This window comes from Palaemon carinicauda, chromosome 24 (genome assembly GCF_036898095.1).
Source record: "Palaemon carinicauda isolate YSFRI2023 chromosome 24, ASM3689809v2, whole genome shotgun sequence".
Lineage (NCBI taxonomy): Eukaryota > Metazoa > Arthropoda > Malacostraca > Decapoda > Palaemonidae > Palaemon > Palaemon carinicauda.
This window is the reverse complement of record NC_090748.1, coordinates 76244215-76270047: the sequence shown is the minus strand read 5'-3', so window position 1 is coordinate 76270047 and position 25833 is coordinate 76244215. Positions and strand designations below refer to the sequence as shown.

Below are 25833 nucleotides of genomic sequence, written 5' to 3'. Positions count from 1 at the left end.
ACCAAGAACACCATCTCAGCGTGGATTCGCAGGGTCATTGACCATGCACTGAATCCAGACCCTCCTCCGTCATGTCACCCCAGAGCTCATGATGTCAGGAGCATAGCTACGTCCCTGGCCTTCAAAAGAAACTACTCAGTGACGCAGGTTCTTCAAGCTGGGGTGTGGAAGCGTCAGAACATGTTCACATCCCACTACCTGCAAGACGTGACCCGCAGGAGACTCGATACGTTTTCTATAGGTCCTGTGGTGGCTGCACAACAGCTGGTTTAAAACCTCAAGCTCCTTATTGGAGAAGTAGCAGAAGGTTGAGGGCATTGTTACCCAGTTTCAGTCTGCATAAATGAAAAGGTTTGACTGGCCCTTATTCTTTTCTCCATTCTCCCCTCTCTTGGGGAAAGCAGCATCCTGGGTTCTCTGCATAGCTGACCTCAAACCACTGCAGGTAAACCATGCTCCCTTGTGTACCTAGTATTAAGATTAATACTGTTGCGTCCCCATGCCCTGACGAGGCGGTATTCGGAAAGTCCTGGTGCACAGTTTTTCCATCTAAAGAACTCGGAATAACTTTACCAGGACAAGGTTTTAGCGAGGTGCAGGGACCCCTTATTTCTTGAGTGCTGATACACTCAGATAAGGAGGCCCCGGGTTAAGCCAAAAGGCCAGATTGGCTGGGACGTCCACCCTTCCTAATGGGTGAGTCACCCCTATTAAATAGCGTGGTTTGTATTCCAGTTACGGAACAAATGACATTCGTAGATAATTTGTATTTTTCCTAACTATACAAACCTTAGCTATTTAACCAAACTTGCTCGCCAGCCCTATCCCCCGTGAAGTCCTACCTCCAAGGAAAGTAAGCTCAATCACAGGTGTGTGAGCGGGAGCGGTAGCAAAATAGAAATTATTTACAAATTTGTCATATATCCTGCTTTGAAGTTAATTTTTTTTATATGTTATACACTTTCAGCAGTCTTTGAAACACTTATCATATCTTTAATAATTGGCAAAGCTATCATAGCTCTACTGAAACACAATGAAAGTTATACTCTCCGTTCAGGGAATTCTCCTTTTACTGAATGGATTTCCATTTTGTATTCAGATTGAAAGGAAATAAAAAGGCCAGTTATTCTTCGCTGTTATCCCAGTCTTATACGTAACCTCAGCCCTTGAGGTAACTTGTGCCACCTGCTGAGCAACTACAACAGTTCCTTAGGTGAAAAGTCTACGGACCTGTGGGTCACATCCCGCAAGTAGAGGGTGGAGAAGGTTGTTTAACGATGCTACGTCCCTGCTTGGAGAACCTGCGTCACTGAAGTCCTCTTGAATGCCAGTGCTTATACTGTACCTCTCAGGTCATGAGCTCTAACTCATGATCCTTCCATGAAGATGAAGAGAGCTTTGGAGAAATCATTTCTCTCAACCAGAAGGAGATTGTATTCCTGGAGATCCTCTTCTTGGTGTTCTCCTTGTACTCATGAAAAAGTGTTGTAAGCCTACGTTTTGTGGTAGTATGGTACTAATACTAGAAATGCAAAATACTCAAGGTGCATTGTGTTTACCAAATGAAGTTGTTAATGAAAAAAATACCTAGAAATTATTTTTTTTATAAACTTTTACCAGTATTGCTTGTATGCAAGAAATTTATCTTTCCTTTAAACAGATCACTTAAAAAACAACTTTTAACATGTTCCCTGTTTTATTATCTAAACTATAGAAATCATCATACATAAAAAATGCTAATTCCTTCTAATGTATTTTTATTGATTTCTTTCCAGAAAAAGCAACAAGTCCTTTGCTGCTTGACATAGATTGGGACTCGACCTTGCACATAGTAGATCTCATTCGTCAGGGAGATGTCAAGTAAGTTATTTTGTAGAATTCAATTCTGACCATGAGGAATAGTATTAAGGGACATAATTGTTGAACATGAATACTTTCGTAGAAAGCCTATTCTGTTAGTGATTGTTACCCTGCCTGTAGGCTTATAAAACTCAAAGTGATTTAATGGCCCATCAATAGGAGGTCTTAAAAAAATGAGGCGGGGCTGATTACTCAGTAAGTTCATACAGAATTCCTCTCAAATATTCGGGCTCCAAAATTGATGTTGTATTGGCTTTTCCTAACAAAAAGATTCCTGGTACCCAATAGACCCCTCAGAGTAGCCAGTAGGGGCAAAAAATCTTTATAAATACTGCACTGTAATAGAAAGGAACTAATTGTTTCTGATTAGGCTGCCTAATGGTTCCCGAGGATATGATATACCAAAGAAATACTCTCTTCCTTACCCTAGGGCCAATATACAGTATTGTCGTGCAAGGTACGGACTTGGTTTTAAGGGAACCCATCTTCTCAGGTTCTATTGAACCCCTCTCAACACTTTTAATGCAGAATTTGTCAGTTAACCCTTTTACCCCCAGGCTATTTTGAAATTTCCAACCCTTGTTATTTTTTTCCCCAGCACATTTTGCAGTATATTTTTTTTAAATTGCTCTAAAAGCCTTAATTTTTGTCATAGAAAGGTCAGGTTGGTCTCATTCTCTTGGAAAATGCCTGAATTTTCTCAAAAAATTATCAAAAATATGAAAAAATAAATTTTTATAGCATTTTTTTTGCAAGGACGTACCGGTACGTCCATGGGGGTAAAGGGATGGCTTTTGTGAAACGTACCAGTACGTCCTTTGGGGGTAAAAGGGTTAACAGAGAACACATCAACTGAGAACCATTACTAACTCTGGAAATGCTTACCCAGCTATCTGTTTCTCACCCGGCAATCTTCTTTTTAAACGTCATCAAAGGACTTATTGTTTGCATTCTTAATTGAAAAGTTTATATATTTGTACTTCATCTTGTAAGATCATAACAGTTAATCATGTTGCAAATTAATTAGTTACCTAATTCTAGTGCTAGTTAATTATGTTTATATAGGTGCCGCTATTCAGTCATGTACATTTATTAATGAACGTTTTGGTATGAATGTTCAGTCACGTATTGCAGCCATTCTCAAGCTCCCATTTATCAAGGAATGGGCCATGTTAGGTCAGTATTATTATTTTGTTCATTTCTTAATATGAGTTTTGGTTCTTTTTCATACAAATTATATAGCATATCTCAAGCAGTAAGATTTTTGGTATCATTGGACTGTTCGTAGCCTAGGTCAGTTGTGATAATTTATTATAAACAAAGTGATGGCAGCTTAATAGGAAACTGAGTTTCAGCAATAAAGTCAGTATATAGTTAGCTAGACATATTTATGTCAGATCATGATGGTTTGGTTAAAATAGAATAGATGGATTCATTTACTTAACATGTGCTAGGCAGTATATCTTAGCAATGATATTTTCTAACGGTTGTACAAGTATAAGTGGATGAACAACTTATTGGAGTAATGAGAACTTTGGGTGTAGAGGAAATGGCCCCTATATCACAATGAAATCACTGGCAGCAGGATGACATATTGGGTGTAAGGCGATGGATAAGTTGTCTCTTTGGCTTCTACTCTTGATGACTGGCAGATGATCTTACCGTAATTAGTATGGACTGGCAGGGGTCACTTGGCTTAGTTAGATAGGTACTGTGCATCACATGGAATTAGCTATTCTTTGATGAATTTAGCCAATGAATCCTCTATGGATTTAGTCAGTCTATGGAAAGAGAAAATGACAGAATGGCCCCCCGTCCTAGGTGTAGCGTGGTGCTAAGTACCTCTTGGTTTACAGATACTAAAGAAAAATTTAAAATTGGTAATTGAAATGTTAGAACCATGAATCAGATTGGTAAGTTCCAGCAAGTGGATAATGAATTTATGAAATATAGTTTGGATATTTTGTCCCTAAGTGAAACACAGTAAGATATGGCAGAGAAGATTAGTGAGGATAGTTCTATTCATGGTGGATTTTTAATGAAAAATGAATATGCTAATCTAAATTTGATTACTACTGTTATTAACGATATCATTAAAATTATCAAAGGCTAAGGAAAGAGAAAGTTGAGAGATTGCTGAGAACGCAACCATAACTCGATGTTTACATTTTTTCAGCAGATGTTTATAAATGAAAGTCGCAGCATTTCGGTTTAAACTGCTTTCATATTAATGAATTCATTTTTAAAGCACCAGTAATAATACAATAATACCAGCAATAAAAATAGAATTAGGATGCATGGAGTTTAGTGCAGGTAAAAATACCTAGCATAAGATGGGTTTAGATTGGCCTAAGCCTACTACAGGTCTCAAACTTTACCTATGATGTATAGGACGCAGGGTGATTTTTTAGCAAAAATTTTGGGAAAAAAGTGCGTCCTATAGGCCCACAAATACGGTAAGTCTGTTCATGAGTATAGCAAGTGCAATGTTAATGTTAATGGAGTCTTATCAAATGAATTTTAGGTGAACAGTGGAGTACTCCAAGGGAATATGTTGTCACCTATGTTGTTTATTCTCCTCATAGATTTTGTAATGCATAGAACAGTTGGGGATGGCAGAGAAGGAGTGGACTGGATTGCTAACAAGAAATTATTGGACCTAGAGTATGCTGATGATGCTTTCCTTATTAGCAAAATGCCACAGATCTTTCAAAGCTTGCTTACCAAAATGGATGAAATATCACATGAGGTTGAACTCAAAATAAATAGAAGAAAGGCTGAGATGATGAGAATGGAATATGCAATGGAAGATGAAATATCATTGGCAGGAGAAAGGATTAATGAGGTGGAATCATTCAAAAATTTAGGAACTATGATCTCTAATACAGGCTCTTTAGAATTGAAGTTTAATTAAAAATTGACAATAGCAAATCAGACAATGGTTAGCTTAAGTAAAATTTAGATATAAAATCGCCTGAATAAAATTACTTATAAAAATCAGGCTATATATCAGTGTAGTGAGATCGGTGTTACGGTACAGACATGGGTCATGGTATGACAATGAAACAATCTCCAACAGATTTTGTAAATTTGAGAACAAGGAAATCAGGATTAGAAAGGAAACTATAAGAGAGATTACTCAAGTACCATATGTGGATGAGATCATGACGAGGGGTATATAGAGATGGCTAGTGTAAGCTCTTCGCACTCCCCAAGAGAGATTAGTTCACCAAACTTTCAACTGCACTCCACAAGGCACTAGCAAAGTTGGAAGACCCAGGTCAACATGGTTGAGGACTATGAAGCGTAAAGTAGGATATGATGAATGGAAAAGTATTGATTTAAAAGCTCAAGATAGAGACAATTGGCAAAATCTAACTGAGGCCCTTTGCATTAATAGGCGTAGGAGGAGATGATGATGTGTCAAAATAGTAATAGATTGCCATGTCTTATGCAAGACACGGGCTCTTGCGGTGATAGCCCGTAAAAACTAGAATATGTGATACACAATTAGAGGAAACCATATAAGATTAGCACAAAGATTATTTAACCCTTTTCACATGTCAAAAAAAATAAAAGAGAAATGTATTTATTTACAAAAACATAAGTATCAACTAACAACAAAAATAATGATGATACACATTTCTTGCCTCTGACAAGGATATGGTGAATATCAAATTCAGGATTGTTCCTACATGAATTCAAACCATTGTTGTTTGAAATTATTATAGCTTCACTGGATTGGCCTCTTAAACTTTTAACTAGGTAAATGTAGTTGCCTTGGCCACCTATCTGACAGCTGGAGAAAACCACTTTGATTTAGGCAAACGTACATCTCGGCATCCTCATCTGGATGTTTTAATCTTTTTCTTATTCTTTCAGATTTAGGGATATTACTGGAAGAAGTCAAGGATGTGCAGCGTTTACTGATAACTGGAATTTTAAGACAAGTTTCTGTGCTTCCTGTATCTAACATACCTGTTCATTTGTTCCAACACTGAGTACTTACCTCGAACTACTTTCTTAGGAGTATCTGGGATCTCCTCCCAACCGACCAGAGTTTTGTGTAGTTTACCCTACTCCCGTTTTCTGTGAGGGGTAACCTCAGCTGGTGTGATACGCGTTCTGAGGCGACCCCGGGTCAGAGAACATGCTTGCTCAGGTCTCGATCCCCAATAAGTTCTCTGGTCACGTCGCCATAACATCACGACGCTCTCCTTATCTAGTGCGACCCTTTGTGTCTCACGCGGTTCCCACATGGTACCTTTGTGCTCCCCCTTATCCTTTCCCTTTGTGTTCCTGTGTCTCGCGGTGCCTTACTAGTGCGTAATGGAGCATCCCCGCCGTTGTCCTGGGCCTATGGCCGGCAAATCGTGTGATGCTTTCCTGTCGAAACCTGAAGTTGACCCGCACTCCTTGTGTTCTTCGTGTAGGGGCAGTGTGTGTTCTCCTACAGCCACGTGTCCGGAGTGCGAGTCCTGGAACGAGGTGCAGTGGGTGCGTTACGGCACCAAAAAGAAGAAGGCGTCTAAGAGATCGCCTAAGAAGCCGAGCATCTCTTCTCTTGCTTCGCCGGGCGTATCGTCAGACAGAGCCTCGCTGCTACCTTCCCCTACCCAGAGTAGGGGACGAGGTAAGTTAGTTGCGGGGAAGAGGCCTGTGGCCCTTCCCCTGGAGTCTGATTTACGGGATAGTGGTGTTGTGGCATCATTCCAGGCAAGTGAGGGGCCTGAGGGAGGGACGGGAGTGTGTTCGGGGGACGGAACCCTGGTGCAAGCAGGGCCCGTCTCCTCAGATGATCCTATGTGGGGAAAAACTGTGCCTACCTCTTCTTCCACCTCGTGGGTGTGTTTTTCAGGTGCTTCTGCAGCCGAGGGTTCCGCCGAGAAGGAAGACTCGCCGTCGTCGGACTCCCTCGCGTGGGTGCCGCCGAAGACGCCCTTCAGGTCTCCGTTGAGGATGGAAGAAGGTTTTTGAAACCTGGTCCCCCATCGAGGAACTCCCACGCTCCCCTCCAGCGCCTTCAGCTACGTTTCCGTCCATCTTCCTACAGCCCTCTTCTTCCATCGAGCGACGCGTGGACCCATCAACAACGCGGCACGAGTCGGTCCCGCCGGTGAGAACATGCAAGTCGTTTGGCTCCTCGGCCGAAGCCTACTCTTGCTCCTCGGAAGACGCAGCCCCGAGGGACCATAGGAGACGTTGTGAGAGGTCCTGCAGGAGACGTTCTCGTTCTCGCTCCCACTCCAGATCCCGCCACGGGGGTAGGCGCTCTAGATCCCCCAGGAGGAAGTTTAGGAGAAGTGACTCCCCGGAGGAAGAATGGGTCGTCATTCCTCGTAGGAAACTTCTCGAGATGTCAGCAGTTCCGGGCCCCTCGAACTGGCTCCCAAGGGCTCGCTCACCAGTGAGGTACGTATACAACGGCAGATACGATCGACGGAGGGAGTCGTCTCTTCAGGTCCCAGTGGACAGGCATAAGTCCGCGAAGGTTCCGTCTCCATCCGCCCAGCGGAGAGAGTCGCCCCTTCGGTCTGGCAGCCACGTCCCGACCTCCAAGTCAACGTCGAGTCGGCAGGAACGAGACAAGCAACTCCCTTCGACGAGCAAGCCCGCATCTACCTGGACCTCCGTAAGCAGGGATAAGGCCAGGACGGAGGCCTCCGTCCCGACGGCGATGCCCGTGCTACGCCTTGACCCGACAAAGTTGGACCATTCCAAGATGTTTCCTCCCCCCCGCGCGGCGACCTCCATCTGAGGACCTCCGTCACAGGCAGCGGAGCGTCCTACAGAGGAAATGGACGACAACGGAGAAGGTTCAGCAGCAGAATTTTCGGTCTACAGGAGGGTAATGGGGCTAATTAGGAGACATCACAGGCTGGAGGAACCCAAGCCCTCCTCCAACGAAGTCTGGCTCTCGAGCCTCAGCAGGCTGGTTGATGCCCCGGTGCAGCAGAGACCCTCGCTAGCCCTGCCTTTGGTTAGGGATGTTAGGCTGGGTAGGGCTCACGTGGACAAGATCGTGGCCAATCATGCAGAAGCCCCCAACTCCAAGCTTCTTCAAGGCCTAAAGTCCCAGAGCCGGTTTTACCTTCCTGAAGGGCATCGCGCAGGTCCCTGTACTGTGGAGCCTGCAATCGCCATCCTGGGACAAGGAGCAGCTAGAAGAGAGGGCTACTACCACCCCGATCTGTTTCTCCCCTTCAGAAGCTGCCATGATGGAGGAGATAGCCAAGGACCTGGTGAACGTTTCCTCGTGGCTGGATTGGTGGGCCTCCACGGTGGTAGGCTTCCAGTCCTCCTTTGACCTCACTATCCCGGAGAACCCAGGCCTTACTGAAGGAGCTGATTAGCTCGGGAGGTAAAGCCCTTAAGTTTCTCTCATATCAATCCATCGCGCAGGCCGGTAATTGGGTTCTGCGGAAAAGGGACACGGTGCTCAACAAGCTCGTAAGGAGGCTCCCCGACAGAGAAGCGAGGTCCCTGAGGAGCCTACCCCTGTGGGATGACTCAGTTTTCCCCCTGAAGGCGGTGGAAGAGACAGTAGAGAGGGTCAGGAAGCTGAAGGATACGGGAGACTCCGGACCCCCTCCAGCGAGAAGACCTACCCATAGAAGGGCACCCTCCGACGCCTCCCATCCTCCTCGCGCCTCACCTAGTCAACCCAGGAGAGATGCCCCTACTTCGGCCTGGTCTCAGTCTTCGCAGTCCTCCCGCAGAGGAACGTCTTCAACACAGTCATCCTTCAGGGCTTCCTATGCGGCAGCCAGAAGAGGTCGTTAAGGCTGCGTCTCTAGAAGGAGATAGGGAGAGAGGCCCCCTACTCCTGCCGAAGCCTCAGGTGGGGGGATGCCTCAAACATTCTTGGCAAGCATGGAGAGACCACGGAGCAGATCTGTGGACCGTAGCAGTCCTGAAAGAAGGGTACAGGTTGCCTGCCTTTCCTGGCGAACCCCCCCCCCCCCCTCTAATGCCAGATCAACAGGCAGAGTGGTTGGCACCCAAAGACCCCTTGAGAAGGACGGCTCTACAAGAGGAGGTCTCTGCGATGCTGGCGAAAGGGGCGATAGAACCAGTCAAGAACCCGTGCCCGGGGTTCTACAGCAGGCTCTTCCTGGTGGAGAAAGCGACAGGGGGCTGGAGACCAGTCATAGACCTCTCAGCCCTCAACAGGTTTGTGTGCAAGACCGACTTCAAGATGGACACCCCGAAGTCGGTCCTAGCGGCCTTGAGGGAGGGGGACTTCATGATATCCATAGACCTCAAGGACGCATACTTCCAAATCCCTGTTCACCCCTCCAGCAGGAGGTATCTGAGGGTGAAATGGGGTACCCAAGCGTTGCAGTTCAAGACCCTCTGCTTCGGTCTGTCCACAGCCCCTCAGATCTTCACGAGGGTCTTCGCAACAGTCTCAGCCTGGGCACACGAACAGGGCATCCGCCTGATTCGGTACCTGGACGACTGGTTGTTGCTTTCAGTCTCGGGAAGTACTGAGGGAACAAGGCGCGAAGCTCCTGCAGTTCTGCAATGTCCTGGGTATCATCATCAACCTCTAGAGAAGTCCCAACTGCTACCCTCCACCAGGATGACCTACCTCGGAATGGTCCTGGACTCCCGGTTGGCGAGAGCTTTCCCTTCCGCGGAGAGACTAGACAACTTGGACCAGATCCTCCGGTCCTTCCTGTTGGACCAGCCCAGGAGAGCCAAGGACTGGCAAACACTGATAGGCCACCTCGTGTCGTTGGAGAAGCTAGTCCCCCAGGGGAGACTCAAACTCAGGGGAGTTCAATGGAACCTGAAGGAGACCTGGAACCAGAGAGACTCCTCCCACAAGGTGGTCCCGGTGTTCCTGGAGACGAAGAAAGTCCTAGAGTGGTGGCTCGCCAGATTGAACACCCTCAAGGGAATGCCCTTCGCAGCCGACCCTCTGGAGATGCTTCTGTTCACGGATGCATCCAAGGAGGGGTCGAGTGCCCATCTCCTCGGCAGGACAGCAAGAGGAAGATGGACGGACGAAGAGAAAAACCAGCACATAAACGTACTAGAGATGATGGCAGTGCGAAGAACGTGCCTAGAGTTCGTCCATCGGCTCCGGGGAAACACCTTGGCACTGATGTGCGACAACGCCACGGTGGTGGCCTACATAAAGAAGCAAGGAGGACTAAAATCGAATGAGTTGTGCATCCTCACGATGGGACTGCTGTAATGGGCCGAAGAGGAACATATCAAGACCTCGGCATGATTCATTCCAGGGAAGAGAAACGTCTTGGCCGACGGCCTCAGCAGAATGGGTCAAGTGGTAGGATCCGAGTGGTCCTTGCACCCGGAATTGGCCAAGAACCTCATTCAAAAATGGGGATCGCCGGTGTTGGACCTCGTCGCAACGAGACTGAACACACAGTTCAACGTGTTTTGTTCTCCTGTTCCAGATCCAGAAGCGGCGTTCGAGGGCGCCTTCCAGCACCCTTGGGACAACCTCGACGTTTACGCCTTCCCTCCCTTCGGGATGCTCAGACAAGTCCTCAACAGGGTGAGGCGGGCGGACAACCTGTGGATGACTTTGGTAGCGCCCTGGTGGCCGGAGAGAGAGTGGTTCGCGGATCTAAAGGAACTGGTGCACCTTCCACCTTGGCCCCTTCCGGACAGGCCAGACCTTCTACGGCAGCCCCACTTTCAAAGGTTCCACGAGAACCCTTGGTCCCTCCGTATCACCCGTGGAGGTTATCGAGCATCTCCTGAGGAATAAGAATATTCTTCGAGAACGACAGCAAGGATGTCAGGGTATCTGAGGCTTTCATTAGCGGCAGTATACCAGGCAAAGTGGGCCACATTCACTAAGTGGTGCGTCTCGAGGAACATCAAACCATTGAGGGCCTCCATTCCAGAGATAGCGAACTTCCTAGTCTATCTCAGGGACGAGGTAAACATGTCCATCCCAGCCATCAAAGGAGTCCGGGCTGCTCTGGGTCAAGTCTTCCTCCTGATGGGCATCGACCTGGGTGCCTCCAGACATATCTCAATGCTTATCAGGAGCTTCGAACAATCGTGCCCCCCTCAAGCCAGTAGGGTGCCCCTGTGGGACATGGCCAGAGTCCTGAAGATGCTGTAAGAACCTCCTTTTGAACCCCTAAAGGACATCTTGGACAAGGAACTCAGCCTCAAGACAGTTTTTCTGTTAGCTCTAGCATCAGCAAAACGGGTAGGGGAGTAGCACGGACTGTCGTACGAGGTGTCACACTTGAAGGGTTGGTGTGAGGCTACCATCAGGTTCGTCCCATCCTTCATGGCAAAGACTTAGAATCCAGCCGTTTGGGATCCCAAGTTTGAAGGGTTCTCAGTGCCGGCAATCCCTTGATCGGACAACTGGAGGGACTTGCTGCTGTGCTCTGTCAGGGCAGTACGAAAATACTTAGAGAGGACAGCCAGACTTCGACCTGAGATCAAGAGTCTGTTCGTCTCCTCGGGACTAGTGAAGAAGCCAGTCTCCAAGAATACTATCTCCTTCTGGCTACGGCAGGTGGTCGCGTCTGGGCATACAGTAGTGCAGGGGTCCCCCTTCCAGGAAAGCCCAGACCCCACGACATTAGGGGTCTAAGTACTTCATTGGCATTTGAAAAGAATATGGCAGTGGGCCAGATCCTGAGGGCAGGTACTTGGTCTAACCAGTCGACCTTTACAGCTCACTACTTGGACTACTCGAGGAAGTCCCTGGACGGGTTCTCGATAGGTCCCGTCATTTCTGCGCTCCAAACGGTTTAAAGGTGTAGCCCCAGTGATAACCGCGGATAGTAAGTCCAAGAGACACAGGTTCCTTCCTTAACCCCCTTGTTCTTCCTTCCCCTGCTCCCTTACTGAAATGACTCCAGTAGTCCCCTGAAACTGCCATGTGATACACTATCTTTGGAAGGACATGTCTCCTAGGATTTCTTGCAGAGGTGAGTTACTTAGACACTAAGATGGGTTTTTGCGTAGTTTTCCCTATTCTCTCGTGTTTTCCTTGGGGTCAGCAGAACCTAGTCTCCTATCTAGGTTCCTCTTATATTCTTCTGGCAGTCTCTAGGTCCTGAAGGACACTCCCACCTCCTAAGGTATAAGTCTCCTAAGAATGTAGTTCAAGGTAAGTACTCAGTGTTGGAACAAATCACAAATTTTAAGTAATTTGTATTTTTCCTAACAGTACTTACCTCGAATTACTTTCGGGTAATGGCCCACCCAGCCTTCCCCGAGTGCCTTGCTGGACCTCATAGAAACCTAAGCTATCAAGAACTTACTGGGGATCGAGACCTGAGCAAGCATGCTCTCTGACCCGGGTTCGCCTCAGGGCGCGTATCACACCACCTGAGGTTACCCCTCATAGAAAACGGGAGTAGGGTAAACTACACAAAACTCTGGTCGGTTGGGAGGAGATCCCAGATACTCCTAAGAAGGTAGTTCGAGGCAAGTACTGTTAGGAAAAATGCAAATTACTTAAAATTTGTGATTTTAGGCAGTTGGTCTGTTGCTGTTGTATCCCTCATGTGTGTGGCCTTGAAACAACCATGACAACATGAACTATAGAGTTGGTTTGGCTTAGACTTCATTGGTGCTTTGATGAAGGAACAGTCTGCTGCTGATAGTGTCTAAAGGGAAGGACGCCTCCTGGCCTTGGAAAGACGCTAATGATGTATCTCCTGATTGTTCTGTTACAGCTCTCCCCGCAAAATCATCGTCATTGGCCCATCTTTGTAGACTAGTCAGTGCTGTACTTGGTGTGCTTGATTTCTCATGAGAACAAGCATACCCACTGCTGGTAGGAATACAGTCAGCCCTCACTCTTTGCGGGGGTTAGGTAAGAGACAGGTGTGAAGAACGAGAATCCGCAAGTACTTGCCGCCCTAGGGTGGGATAACTCCTAACTCTACCAACTCACTGCCCATTGCCTATATTCATTTGATTAATACGATAAGGCCTAATATTGTTTTTACTGTACTTGGTTTCTATCACAGTATAAGTATCTTGTATTTGAATGAAGACATTTTAATAAGTATACAGTACAGTACTTGTTCACAGATGTACACTAGTACTGGACACAGTAAAGCTATGGTAAAGTACAATATTGTAGTCACCGGGACACTTATAACAACAAAACACTGTTGTTCCTATCTAATATAGCATTCACTGATACCGTAGTATATATTACTTTGATATATCTACATTACTATCAGTACAGTATAGCTTAACTACAGTATACGAAGTTTTATGCAGCAGTCTTCAAGCATGACGCAACTCCTGATGTGTCATCTCTTGCTCAGTGCCTGTACTGTAGGAAATCGCACATCTACAGTACATTACCTGGTAAAATTAAACACTGTACAGGAGTATGCACCACTGTATATAAATACCCCTTTTTTTTTTCTTTTTCTTTTTTTTACATGAAAACGTGATTCTACTCAAAAAGGACTAAGTGAGAGACGCAGACGCAAGGAGAGACAATGGATGACGGAGGCTGAGACTGCGTGAGATGGGATTTTGTGCTGGTCGGAGGGCTAAGTGGCATGAAGCAAGCGGGGTACAAAGGATCACCGGTTGTTTGAAATTGTTGCACCAAGCCTGCGAATTTGGGATTTTTAATTTAATAGGTTATACAGTTCTCTGCGACAGCAGCAAGCATAATCATGAAGAATGAACCTGGGAAAGCGAAAGCGGACTGTAATTGGCTTTTCCCTTCCTTCCCCTTCCTGGAAAGTCCATGTTTCTTCTTTCACTCTCTTTGGGAACGTGAGAATTAGTGCATGTTGAGAACCCTCTTTGGGAAGTAGTATCAGCACATTCTGCTACTGCTAACTGTGTGCCATCTCCTTCCCCTTCTTGAATGTTCTTCTTTTTGTCTCTCTTCTGGATAGAGAGTAATGGTATATGTCAAGAACCTTCCCTCATTGGGAAATAATATCAGCGCATGCTGCTACTGTATTGCTCCCCATGTGCCGTCTCGTTCCAGGTTGGGTTTGTACTGGAAATTTCTCCCAGGAAATACAGTGCCTATTACTGCATACAGGATAGTACAGTGTGGGAAGATTTGAGTGCAATGGATGATCTGAATTAAATCTTATGTTACCTGTATAAAGAAATAACTAAATGATGGTACCAGAGGTTAATATACATATCAGGAAAAAGAAATGTAATAGATCACATGCTTCCATTCAACAAATTAAGATAAGAGTCAGCAGCTGAAGACCAGACAGGGGAACAATACTCGAATAAGGCATTAGGAAACATCTCCTAAGCATAGACTGATCAGGAAAAATTTTAAGACTTTCTCAATAAGGTCTCCTTTTTTTTATTTGTTTGATGTCGGCTACCCACCATAATTGGGGGAAGTGCCTTGGTATATCTATGTATGTATTTTAAACCACTATACACCTCTTCCACAGGGACCAACCAGTGGTTTAAAATAAAAATAAATTATTTTAATTTTTAGAAGTTTAAAGCTCCTAGATATTAATAATTTGACTCCCATGTAAGTATCAAAATAATAATAATAAAAATTCTATTTAAGTTCTGTTTTTTTTTAATGCATTGTAATGAAATAAGAATATGGGATTTTGGGACCCTAAAGTACAGAATTTTTTTCGTATTGGTTGGAAAAATCCTGTTTAGTTTTTATGTAATGGGATATTTTCATGGAAGTACTACCGTATGCTCATCATTTGTAACTTAGTATGACAAAATTATCGAAATTAATTTTGAGCAACATCAACTTATGTTTATTTGTTCCGTAACCGATATACAAACCATGCTATTTAGTAGGAGTCATTACTTTCGGCGTAGCTGAAATGACGAGCCATTAGAATTTTAACGAGGGTATACTACCCCATCACTAGTTAGCGGGGGGTAGGGAGGGTAGCCTGCTACCCCCCCCCCCCCCCTCACACACACACCTGTGCTTGAACTCACTTTGCTCTCGGCTCGGGTGGTAGTCGAACGTGTCCGCTCTCACCCTCGCCTCTTTGACAGCCATTAATGCTTTTTGTCTTTTTACTTACTTTTTCTTATACTTGTAATATATATATAAACATTCTTAATGTTTATGTATATATATTTGTGTATAGGAATGTAGTAAGTTTTCTTTTCAGTGTTTGTGCTGTTTGTGTGATGTACGACGACGACTCTTGCGTAGTGCAAGGCCACCACAGTTCCACTTCGTGGGGAATGACCTCTCTCTCTTTGGTCCATCGGTCTTCCCGTCGGCTTATATCCATTAACTTGGCCGCCGCAGGGGAATCGTCATCGCCTGGACTCTCTTCATTCATCTATTATCTTCGCTTTGCCTCTTTTCCTAAGGGAAACTTGGATTCTCAGCGAAGGGAATGTGGCCTTTTTTCTTTTAGATTGACTACGGTCTCTCTCTCTACTCGAGGTCGTTCACCCTTACTACAACTACGTACTATTACGATAGCTCCTTTCCCGTTGCGGGTTAGGTTGCTATTCCGTTGTTTATCTCAATTATTTTTAGTGAAATCTAATTGTATTTTAACTTTTCAGCTTTCTCCGTGGGGAACACTTCCCTTCGGGGGGTCAGTGGTCCTCACTATTAGTGTATATTCTTAGATGATTTAGATAATTATAATTCTGTTATAATTCTGGTTTTATTACAGTTACTCCGCCCCCCTTCTCCCGTGGATGTCATCTGGGGAAGGAGGGCGCATACTTAATTCTTATTTTTTGTTATTCCCTCGGGGCTCCTCTTCGGAGTTCCTCCTTGGGGAATTTCTGTTAAAATAGTTATTTGATTTTATTTTCCCAGTTAACAATGCAGTTCTTCTTCGTTCGACTAAAGAGTGCCAACGAAGCAGAGCTGTCCTGTTCATGACTGGGGAATCTGCTGTCGCTGCCGTCCCTCAGAGGACGTCGTCATGGGCGTTATCCCTTCTCTTAGAAGTACCCCCGTGACAACGTGCCAGCACTTCAGATCATCTTCGAACGCTAAAGGAGGTTTGCCTCCAGGGGTTGGACAACTTCCCTTCTGAGGGAGGTTTCCTCCCCAGGTGTGAGGTTTTCTCCCTTCAGAGGGAGAGCTTCCCATACCTTAATAAATTCATTGCCTTTGACTACGGTTGCTGCCATTCGGCCAGACTTTTCTCCCCCCCTTGCTGAGTTTCTCTTCCTTCAGGGGTGGAGCACAGTCTTGGCAAGTCTCTTCCACGAAGTGTTCACCTCTCTCGTTCGCGAGAGAGGCCACTCATAGAGACTCCTCTTCGGAGGATCGTTCCTGATAGGTCAGCTTGCTGATCCAACGGCCTTATGGGGCGTCACCACGAGTGTCTTCAGGTCTCTTCTACGAAGTGTCACCTCTCTCGTTCGCGAGAGAGGCCACTCATAGAGATTCCTCTTCGGAGGATCGTTCCTGATAGGTCAGCTTGCTGATCCAACGGCCCTATGGGGCGTCACCACAAGTGTCTTCAGGTCTCTTCTACAAAGTGTCACCTCTCTCGTTCGCGAGAGAGACCACTCATAGAGACGCCTCTTCGGAGGATCGCTACTGATAAGGTCAGCTTGCTGATCCAACGGCCCTAAGGGGCTTCACCACGAGTGTCTTCAAGTCTCTTCTACGAAGGGCACCTCTCTCGTTCGCAGGAGAGGTCTCTCATAGAGACTCCGCCTCGGAGGATCGAGCAGAACTTCCAGTGCTGAGCGTCCTGCCAGCTGACCTACCGATCTACCAGCACAACCTTGCGCTGCAACGAAGGACTTTGGTCCTGGACTCTAAAGCAGACCTGCTTACGGTCCTCATCGGGGAATGCCTGCCCTTTTTTGAGGACACATCCCAGTTCCTGATCGTCCTGCCAGCTGACCCTTCAACCTTCTAAGCGCGTGAAGCGCGCGCGCTCGCCGATCTTCTTATGCACGCAAGCGCCGACGATCTTCTTATGCGCGCAAGCGCCGACGATCTTCTTATGCGTGCAAGCGCCGATGATCTTCTTATGCACGCAAGCGCTGACGATCTTCTTACTCGCGCAAGCGCTGACGATCTTCTTACGCGCGCAAGCATCGCTGATCTTCCTACGCGCGCAAGCGTCGACGATCTTCTTACGCGCGTAAGCGCCGACGATCGTCTGCGCGCGGGTACCGATGGTTTCTCGCGCGTGCAATTTGCGCTCGCCGATCTTCTAACACGCACAGGCGCAGACGATCTTCTTACGCGCGCAATTGCCGACGATCTTTTCTGCGAGCGGGTACCGATGGTCTCCCGCGCGCCAACAAACTCGTATGCGTGCGCGCTGATAGCCGCGCGGGCCCGCCAACATTCTGGCCCGCACTGGCGCGCCAACATTCTGGCCCGCACGGGCCCTTCATTCTGATCCTGCAAGTCAATCTGATTCCTGCGCACTCTATAAAGTCTCCCGCGCGCGAGCGCTCCAGCAGTCTCCCGCGCGTGAGCGCTCCAGCAGTCTCCCGCATGCGAGCCCTGGGTATTCCTCCATCGTGCGAGCGCCAGCGCAACCGCCAATACCCTCCCACGCGCGAGGCTGCCGGACAATGCGCGGTAAGGACGCCATCACTGCATTCCCCCCCCCCAGCACATAAGAGCGCGCTTGCCGGTAGGGGGGAAGGTTCCAGAAAGGTCCAGGGACATTTCTTCCTTATCTTCTTTCTTCTTACAGGCAACTCCCCCTCCAGAGGGAGTGTCTGACAGTGCAGCCGTCAGCCGGCAGCCCTGGTTTGGGGCTCTAATCAGAGCAGTAGCACAGGCTTGAAAGCCTGTTCTTTCTGAGTTGGGTCACAAATCCTTGGCTGCATCTACTCCCCTGAAGAGGAAAAGAGGAGTTTCGGACGCGGTAACTTCTCCAAGGATGAAGCTGTCTCCTCGTAAGTCTTCGAGGCAGGCGCCCTCCTCCCTCAGACTTTTCTCCTTTTTTCCCGTCCTCAGGAGAGTCATGTGAGGTGAGATATTCCCCCATCACACCATTGAGGGAAACCCCACCTCGCGCAGTAAAGTCTTCTCGAATAAGGGTGGAGAAGAGCCTGTCTCCGTCGTTGTTGGAGTCCTGCATCCCTCCCAGGAGGGAGTCAAAGGACTCCAAGACAATACCGGGAGGCCCCTAGCACTGAAATCTACAGGCTCAGACATTCTTCCATTATGGGAACAAACCTGTTTGAGCCTAAGGACGTGAAGTAGGCTGCTGAGAGGTGGAGGAAGTCACCAAGACTCCCTCCTACAGAGGGCTTTGACATTCAAGCCCTATAAACCTCCAGCACACCAGCAGCCACGTCCCACCAAGATAACGGCAGCGAAGACAGTGGGGTCTAAGCCCTTTCCGGTCAAGGACAAGAAAGGCAAGAAGTCTTCCAGGGGAGGGAAGAATCCTAGAGGGAGCAGCCGAGGCTGCAAACGCTAGGATTGGCAGTCCCCCTGCATGTCCGCCAGTGGGGGGATGCCTACAAGGTTGCGCAGACAGGTGGCAGCAACTCGGGGCCGATTCCTGGACGATTTCCGTAATCAGTCAGGGATATCGTATCCCGTTCACAACATCTCTATCTCCCCCGAGGACGAATCCGGTGCCATTTAGCTCCCTTGCCATGGGATCAGCATACACGGTCAGTCTTGCAGTGAAGCCACAAGCTGCAAGACTTCATGTGTATACTGGATCTGAAGGACAGGTACTTCCAGATCCCAGTCCATCCATCTTCAAGAAAGTACTTAAGATTCAGCCTAGACCACAAGGGGTACCAGTTCAAGGTGCTGTGTTTCGGTCTCTCCACAGCACCACAGGGTTTCACCAGAAGTGTTCACCCTAATATCATCGTGGGCACACAGGATCGGCATCCGTCTCCTCCGTTAACTGGACGACTGGCTGATCCTAGCAGACTCGGAATCATCACTTCTTCGACACCGAGACAAACTTCTAGGACTTTGCCAGGATCTGGGGATCATGGTAAATCTCAAGAAGTCCTCTCTGCTTCCTACTCAAAACTGGTTCACCTAGGCTTGATTATAGACACCAATCTCCACAAAGCCTTCCCATCAGACGACAGGATAACAAGGCTGAGAGGGGTCGCAAGCCCTTTCCTCAGACGAGAAGAGCTTTCAACCCAATCATGGTTACGTCTCCTCGGTCACCCTTCATCCTTGGCTCATCTATTTCCCAGCGGTCGCCTCAGGATGAGATCTCTCCAGTGGCGGCTCGGGTCCCGGTGGAATCAAGGCTGCGATTTCCTGGACGTCAGAATCCCTATGGGTCCTGCGGAACGGACGGACCGCCAGTGGTAGGTGACAGACGAGAACCTATGAAGAGGAGTGGATCTTCTCGTCCTTCCCCCGGATTTAATGCTGATTTCGGATGCCTTAAAGAAAGGGGAGGGGGGGCACGTTCTGTACCACAGGACCTCAGGCTTGTGATCAGAATCAGAAAAGTGCCTCCATATAAATCGTCTAGAGATGAAGGCCATTTTGTTGGCCCTTCAGCAGTTCCAACAATACCTGCCAGGTCACTCTGTGGTGGTGATAAGCGACAACACCACAGTAGCGGCTTACATCAACAAGCAAGGAGGTACCTTTTCAAAATAGCTATCCCATCTCGCAGTAGAGGTACTGAGATGGACCGAAGTCCGCTCGATTCTTCTATCGGCGCGTTTCATTCCAGACAAGAGGAATGTGCTCGCCGACAGTCTGAGCAGAGCGTCTCAGATAGTGAGTACCGAGTGGTCTTTGTGTCATCTAGTAGCCAACAAAGTCCTGACTTTGTGGGGTTCCCCGACTGTGGATCTGTTCGAGACAGCGCTGATCTTCAAGATTCCACTGTACTTCCCCCCAGTCCCGGATCCCAAGGCGCTCTGGCAAGATGCCTTCCAACAACGGTGGGACAACGCCTCTCCCCCGTTCTGTCTGATGAGGAGGTTGCTCAACAAGACCAGAATATCGGTCAATTTTTAAATGACCCTCATAGCTCCGCTATGGCATCATGCGGAATGGTTTCCGGACCTTCTGCAACTTTAACGGAACTTCCGAGAGAATTCCCTCCACGACACGATCTTCTTAGACAACCACATGCCAGCATCTTCCACAAAGCCGTGGCTTCGCTACGACTTCACGCCTGGTGACTATCCAGCATCTCCTAACTGAGAGAGGAATTTTCGCAACAAGTTGCGATTAGGATGTCTAGACATATGCGAAATTCATCCGCATTTGTCTACCAGGCAAACTGGAAAGTCTTCTGTGGTTGGTGTCTTGGAAGGGGTATCTCTCCACTCGATGCCACTATTCCAGCAATAGCGGAGTTCCTCGTGTATTTGCGGGAAGAAAAGGCGCCTTTCAGTCTCGGCGGTGAAAGGCTATCGCTTAGCCTTAAGTCTAGCCTTCAGGCTTAAAGGAATGATCTTTTCTTTCTTGCTGGAACTTTCCCTACTCACACGAGGTTATGAACTTACCGGCCCTCAGTCGGATGTGAGACCTCCTCCATGGAACATGGTTCGGGTTCTCAGGCCTCTTAAGAGGCCTCACTATGAACCATTACGCCAGGCTTCAGTTCGCCAACTAACTTGGAAGACGGTGTTCTTACTAGCTTTGGCTTTGGCTAAGCAAGTCAGTGAACTTCATGGTCTCTGATATGACATCGCCCATGCAAGGGTATGGAGGGGAGGTAACGTTTAAACTCGTCCCTGAGTTTGGTGCTAAGACTCCTTCCGGATTTGAGTCTCCGTTCTGTAACAGATGTCCCAGACCTTCTCCTACTGTGCCCAGTAAGGAGTCTGAAGTTATATCTCAGAAGAACGGCTACAGTCCATCCCAGGTGCAAGCATTGTTAACACTGGGAGGATTAAGAGGAGGGTCACCAAGAAAAACATCTCGGCATGGATTCGTAGGGTGATCCATCTGTCCCTGAATCCAGACCCTCCTCCGTCATGTCGCCCTAGAGCATATGATGTCAGGGGCGTAGCTACGTCCCTGGCCTTCAAGAGAAATTTCTCAGTGACGCAGGTCCTTCAAGCTGGGGTGTGGAAGCGTTAGACGAACTTCACAGCCCACTTCCTGCACGACGTGACCCTCAGGAGGCTCGATACGTTTTCTATCGGTCCTGTGGTGGCTGCACAACAGCTGGTTTTAAACCTCAGGCTCCTTAGTGGACAAGTAGCAGAAGTTTGAGGGCATTGTTACCTGGTCTTAGTCTGCATGAATGAAAAGATTTGTTTGGCCCTTACTCTTTTCTTCATCCTCCCCTCTCTAGGGGAAAGCAGCATCCTGGGTTCTCTGCACCGCTGACCTCAAACCACTGCAGGTAAACCATGTTTCCTTGTGTTCCGAGTATTAAGATAATACTGTCACGTCCCCATACCCTAACGAAGTGGTACAGTATTGGGAGAGTCCTAGCCTAAAGTTTCCTTCTAAGGGACTTCAGGTCAACTTCCTAGGATGAGTCACACTTTATGTTACCTTCACACACAGCTTGCGTAGGCCCCAGTCCTTGCGTAGCAAGGTTCTAGCGAGGTGCAGGGACTCCTTATTGCCGAGTGCGAACACACTCAAATATTGAGTCCCCGGGCAAAGCCAAAAGCCAGTGCTGGCAGGGACTTTCCACCCTTCCAAATGGGTGAGTCACCCCTATTAAATAGCATGGTTTGTATATCAGTTACGGAACAAATGACAAATTCGTAGGTAATTTGTATTTTTCCTAACTGTACAAACTTTAGCTATTTAATCAAACTTGCCCGCCAGCCCTATCCCCCTTAAAGTCCTACCTCCAAGCTAAGTGAGTTCAAGCACAGGTGTGTGTGAGGGGGGGGGGGGGGGGCTAGCAGGCTACCCTCCCTACCCCCCCCCCCCCCCGCTAACTAGCGGTGGGGTAGTAAACCCTCGTTAAAATTCTATTGGCTCGTCATTTGAGCTACGCCGAAAGTAATAACCGCTATTAAATAGCTAAGGTTTGTATAGTTAGGAAAAATACAAATTACCTACGAATTTGTCATTTTAATTAAGTTAGGTTTTAAAATTGTATGCACTGTGTTGTATTCTTGATTTAAGTAGGAATGTTTTCATTAGATATTTTTCTCTTTTCACAGTCCCAAAGCAGCTGTCCAGTCCCTTGTCAACAGGCTCAAAGATACCAATCCAAATGTTGTGCTCTTAGCACTACAGGTATTTGAATCTGTAGTGAAAAACTGTGGGCAATCTGTCCATGAGCAAGTAGCCGTTCGTGCCGTAATGGAACAGGTACATGATATCCTAAGGACAAATCCAAATGAAGAAGTGCGAAAGAAAATTTTGATGTTGCTTGCTACTTGGGTATACGCTTTCCGTAACGAGACCAAGTACAGGGCTGTCCAGGTAAGCTTGTGGTTAAAATATGAAAATTTTGTAATTTTGCTTATCACTCTAGGTACTCTCAATAAGTACTGTACTGTAGTTGGCTTGTATATATTATCTTGCATTCACTGGTACCTGTATGTTTAGCGCCTTTCAAGTCTTATTGATTGTTGTCTGATATTGGACTGAATATGAAAATTTCTGTCATTAGTTGTGTATTAGATAAGAAATTCTTTGTAATTGCTGAGTTCAGAAGGTTTTGTAAGTCAGCTGTTGGTGATTTTTTAAGTCTTCATGAAAAATATTGAATTATATGTACGTGTATTTACTATAGCTTATCTCATCATCATCTTATATATTTTTTACGTCAGCTCTTCCGTTTATGGTGTCAGATATGAAACAGGTTCTCTATGACCTGTTCTTGTGAGGCTCATAAAGTCTCCTAAATTTTTCTTTTATCATTTTTTTACATGATTTTCCTGACCCTCTTAATGGTCTTGATCCTTTCACTTTCATATCTACTGCTGTACTAACTAACTATTTTGCATCCATTCTGATCATTGTCCAAACTATGTCAAGAGTTCTTAGCCTTTTTCTCAGCTTGTGTATGTCACATTCATCATTTGTGATATGCTCTTCTAATCATACTCCAGCCAGGAATCTCAACACTTTTATAGGTCACTCCTTTTCAAAATATCTTCAATTCCCCTTGTCAGTGCCCATGTTTCTGCATCATAGATTACTTTAGTATACTGGTCTTAGGTATTCACCTTAAGTTATAAATAAATAAATCTATGCTGCACTGCTATCTCAACTTCTGCTTCATGGCCTAGTGTGCTGCCTCCAAGATGTTCTTTGGATCTTAAGTCATGTCCCAGGAGCAAGAGAGATGAATCTGCTAACGTCTCATCCATATGTAAGCTGTCTGAGGAACATTCGCTTTGGAAACTTGCAAAAACACAGAATTCTCATCTCCATCGGAAAAGCCTTAAAAGAATCCCTAAATAGGTGATCATATGAGTCGAATGAAGAACAGACTTCGGAAGATTGACAAGTACCCCCAGGTAACGAAAGTTTATGAGAAGGTGTTGAGACCTCAATAACCTTTTCTTGAAAGAATCCATCACCAATTACACGTCCGGATATAGCATGACGAATGGAAAGAAGATGCAGCCATTTCAGTACTGGAACCATCAACAAGCTGTTCTCAGCTAAGTGAACTGGAGAACCTTTTGTCCATGAACAAAACAAAAGAACTTATGTGACTGGAAATAAACTTGAATAACATCCAATTTTCATAGTGTATTGTTAAAAGCATTGTTACCAGAGATCCAAATGAAAGCTTCACTAGTACCAGAAACTGGTTCAGGTTTGAAACAACCACAGTTAGCTTTTATCTTTCTGAACATTATTGGAGTATAAAAAGACAATTGTGAATCTATTGGATGGAAAAATTACTTCCTCTATTACCCTCTACTGCAGCAGTTCTTGAACCGCTGTCCAAAGAGCCTGAATTTTCTTAGGGTTATTAAAATAATTCACTAAGGGAATCAGAAACTTTGATAAGGGGAGAAGCCCTCAGAAATAGAATGCAATATCCCTCCTTTAATACAGACTTAACCCTAGCCTCTGGATGGAGCTATCCCACATATGCTTCAAGTGAGACAGCCCTCCACCCACTGGGATGTGAAGGCCAACACAGTAGCCTTACCTCCTCGAACCAGAGGTTCTTGAGTTGGTACAAATTTCTTCTTCCAGTGGATAGAAAGGAATGAGGAGGTTTTTAATGAGAAGACTTACCTCTAAGGACCTGAGTAGATTTATATCCAATATACATGCCATAGGAAGTATAAGAATAAGACAGAGTTGCCTACTAGATATATGATTGACCACTGTTCACATCTCAGTAGAGTCCCCAGGAACAAACTTAACACTGGAGTGCATGTTGAATTATGTTTCTTGGCATAGGATCTAGCTTTAATAAAGGAAAAGGTTAAATGCTCTCTTCTCTTGATAGAAAAGTTTTAAAATCTCCTAGCAGGACCTGTAGCACAATCAGAAGAAAATCCAAAACCATTGTATAGTTCATGGTGACGAGCCATATAAATGTCTTTGATTTAGGTGAAATAACCTGCAGCATTGCCAAAGGAAAACTCTTAAAATCTTACCAGATGGGTCTCCTGTTTCAATTTCCACTGTAGTTTGCCAGATCTTGGGGGATTACTGGGAATTAAACAATCAATATTATTGTGACCTGACTTAACAATTATCAAATTCTTCAACATCTGGATTAAAACGTTGGATAACCTTGGTTCCCATTTAAGAGAAGCAGATTTTAGCATATACTGAGGTATAGAATAGTAAGCTAAAGGATGCAATACTTTAATCATTGCTTGTAGGCATATCTGACTTCCAATTCGTATCATCTTCTGGCTCTGTTTCATGAGTTCACTTGTAAAAGCAAGCACCCTGTTCTCGAAAGCTAGTTGTTAGACTTGTTTGTCCCTCAATTCCTTTAAAAGTTCCATTTTGCCCTTGGCCAGTATCCAAAGTACTGTACAGTACAGTTCTGTACTGGTTTCTGTACCCACCTGATGCACGATGATCTTGTAATCATGAGAACCACTGGGAATCCCATAAGACTTACTAAGTTCACTAATTGCAACTCCAGGCATAAACAGTTGTTTTTCTTTGTCCATCATAACTGTATGTGTCTGAGACAGGAAGTGGGAACCTACTGACCTCTTGGGGTATGTTTATAGGGGAAACGTCTCAGGGGGAATATGGGATGTTCATCAGGAAGCCCTTGGGCTCGTCTACTTCTTAGAGATGTCAGTAAGTTGGCCAACATATCCTTGAAGATTAATCCAAGACCAGGACCTTACTGGATGTGGCTGTAAGTCTAACAGGGTTTGGATTCTGGGAGAAGTCTCGGACATGGTAATAAAGGATGAGGGAGGAATTCTCTACTGCCTGAATTAAAGCTTTTCCCTTTGTCAGAGTATGAAAGTACTCTGTAGGGACACAGGAAATGCATCCATTTTTGTCACCTGCTCAGGTATTCGATATGGTGGTATACTGTATTCAACAACGGAGGAAGGTAATCCACGGTTATGAACACTGACAGTAGATTTATATTTAGACAGAGAGAGAGGGAAAAGAAATATGATGCATATTAATGGAATTCCCTTTCTTATCAAGGGATTAACTTTTAGTATATGGCACTTTATTATTCTGATCAAAATTAGACTAAGAAATTATATTACTTTCATGCTAGGAAAGGCTAAGCTAGGCTAACACAATCATAAGTAGGCGCCAAAATATAAACGTAATCGGAAACAGCATACGTAACAACCACCAAAAGTTAAATGTATTATAACAAACCCTTACAATTTTTACAGTGGAGATATATTTCGGCAATAGCTGAAACTAGCCGTTAAGGATTTTGCGAGGTGTAACTTCCTTCCTCTAGTTAGCGGAGAAGGGAGTGCGGTTAGACCAACCACCCCGCTCTCATCTGCATTAGTGGCAACATTACTTTTTATTTTGGCTTGGTAGAGTAAAGACGGAGTCTTCTTATCCCGTCAAAACCTTTTAACCGGCTAACAATTGAAATCAACTGGCGTATATGCATGATCCCTCTTTCTTTACAGAGTGCAGACCCCGGACTCCCCTTAGGTGCAGTCTCAGTCGCT

At 46.0% G+C, this 25833-nt stretch overlaps 1 protein-coding gene across 2 annotated transcripts in view; it reads left to right on the top strand.

The window, feature by feature from the left end:
• The window catches only part of Hrs (Hepatocyte growth factor regulated tyrosine kinase substrate), a 246485-nt gene that overhangs the window by 24196 nt on the left and 196456 nt on the right, over positions 1–25833 (top strand). For both annotated transcript variants that reach the window (XM_068348200.1, XM_068348201.1), the window contains exons 2-3: positions 1776–1860; positions 21895–22159. In XM_068348200.1, the coding sequence (XP_068204301.1) occupies positions 1776–1860; positions 21895–22159 (350 nt within the window). The remainder of the gene's footprint in view (positions 1–1775; positions 1861–21894; positions 22160–25833) is intronic.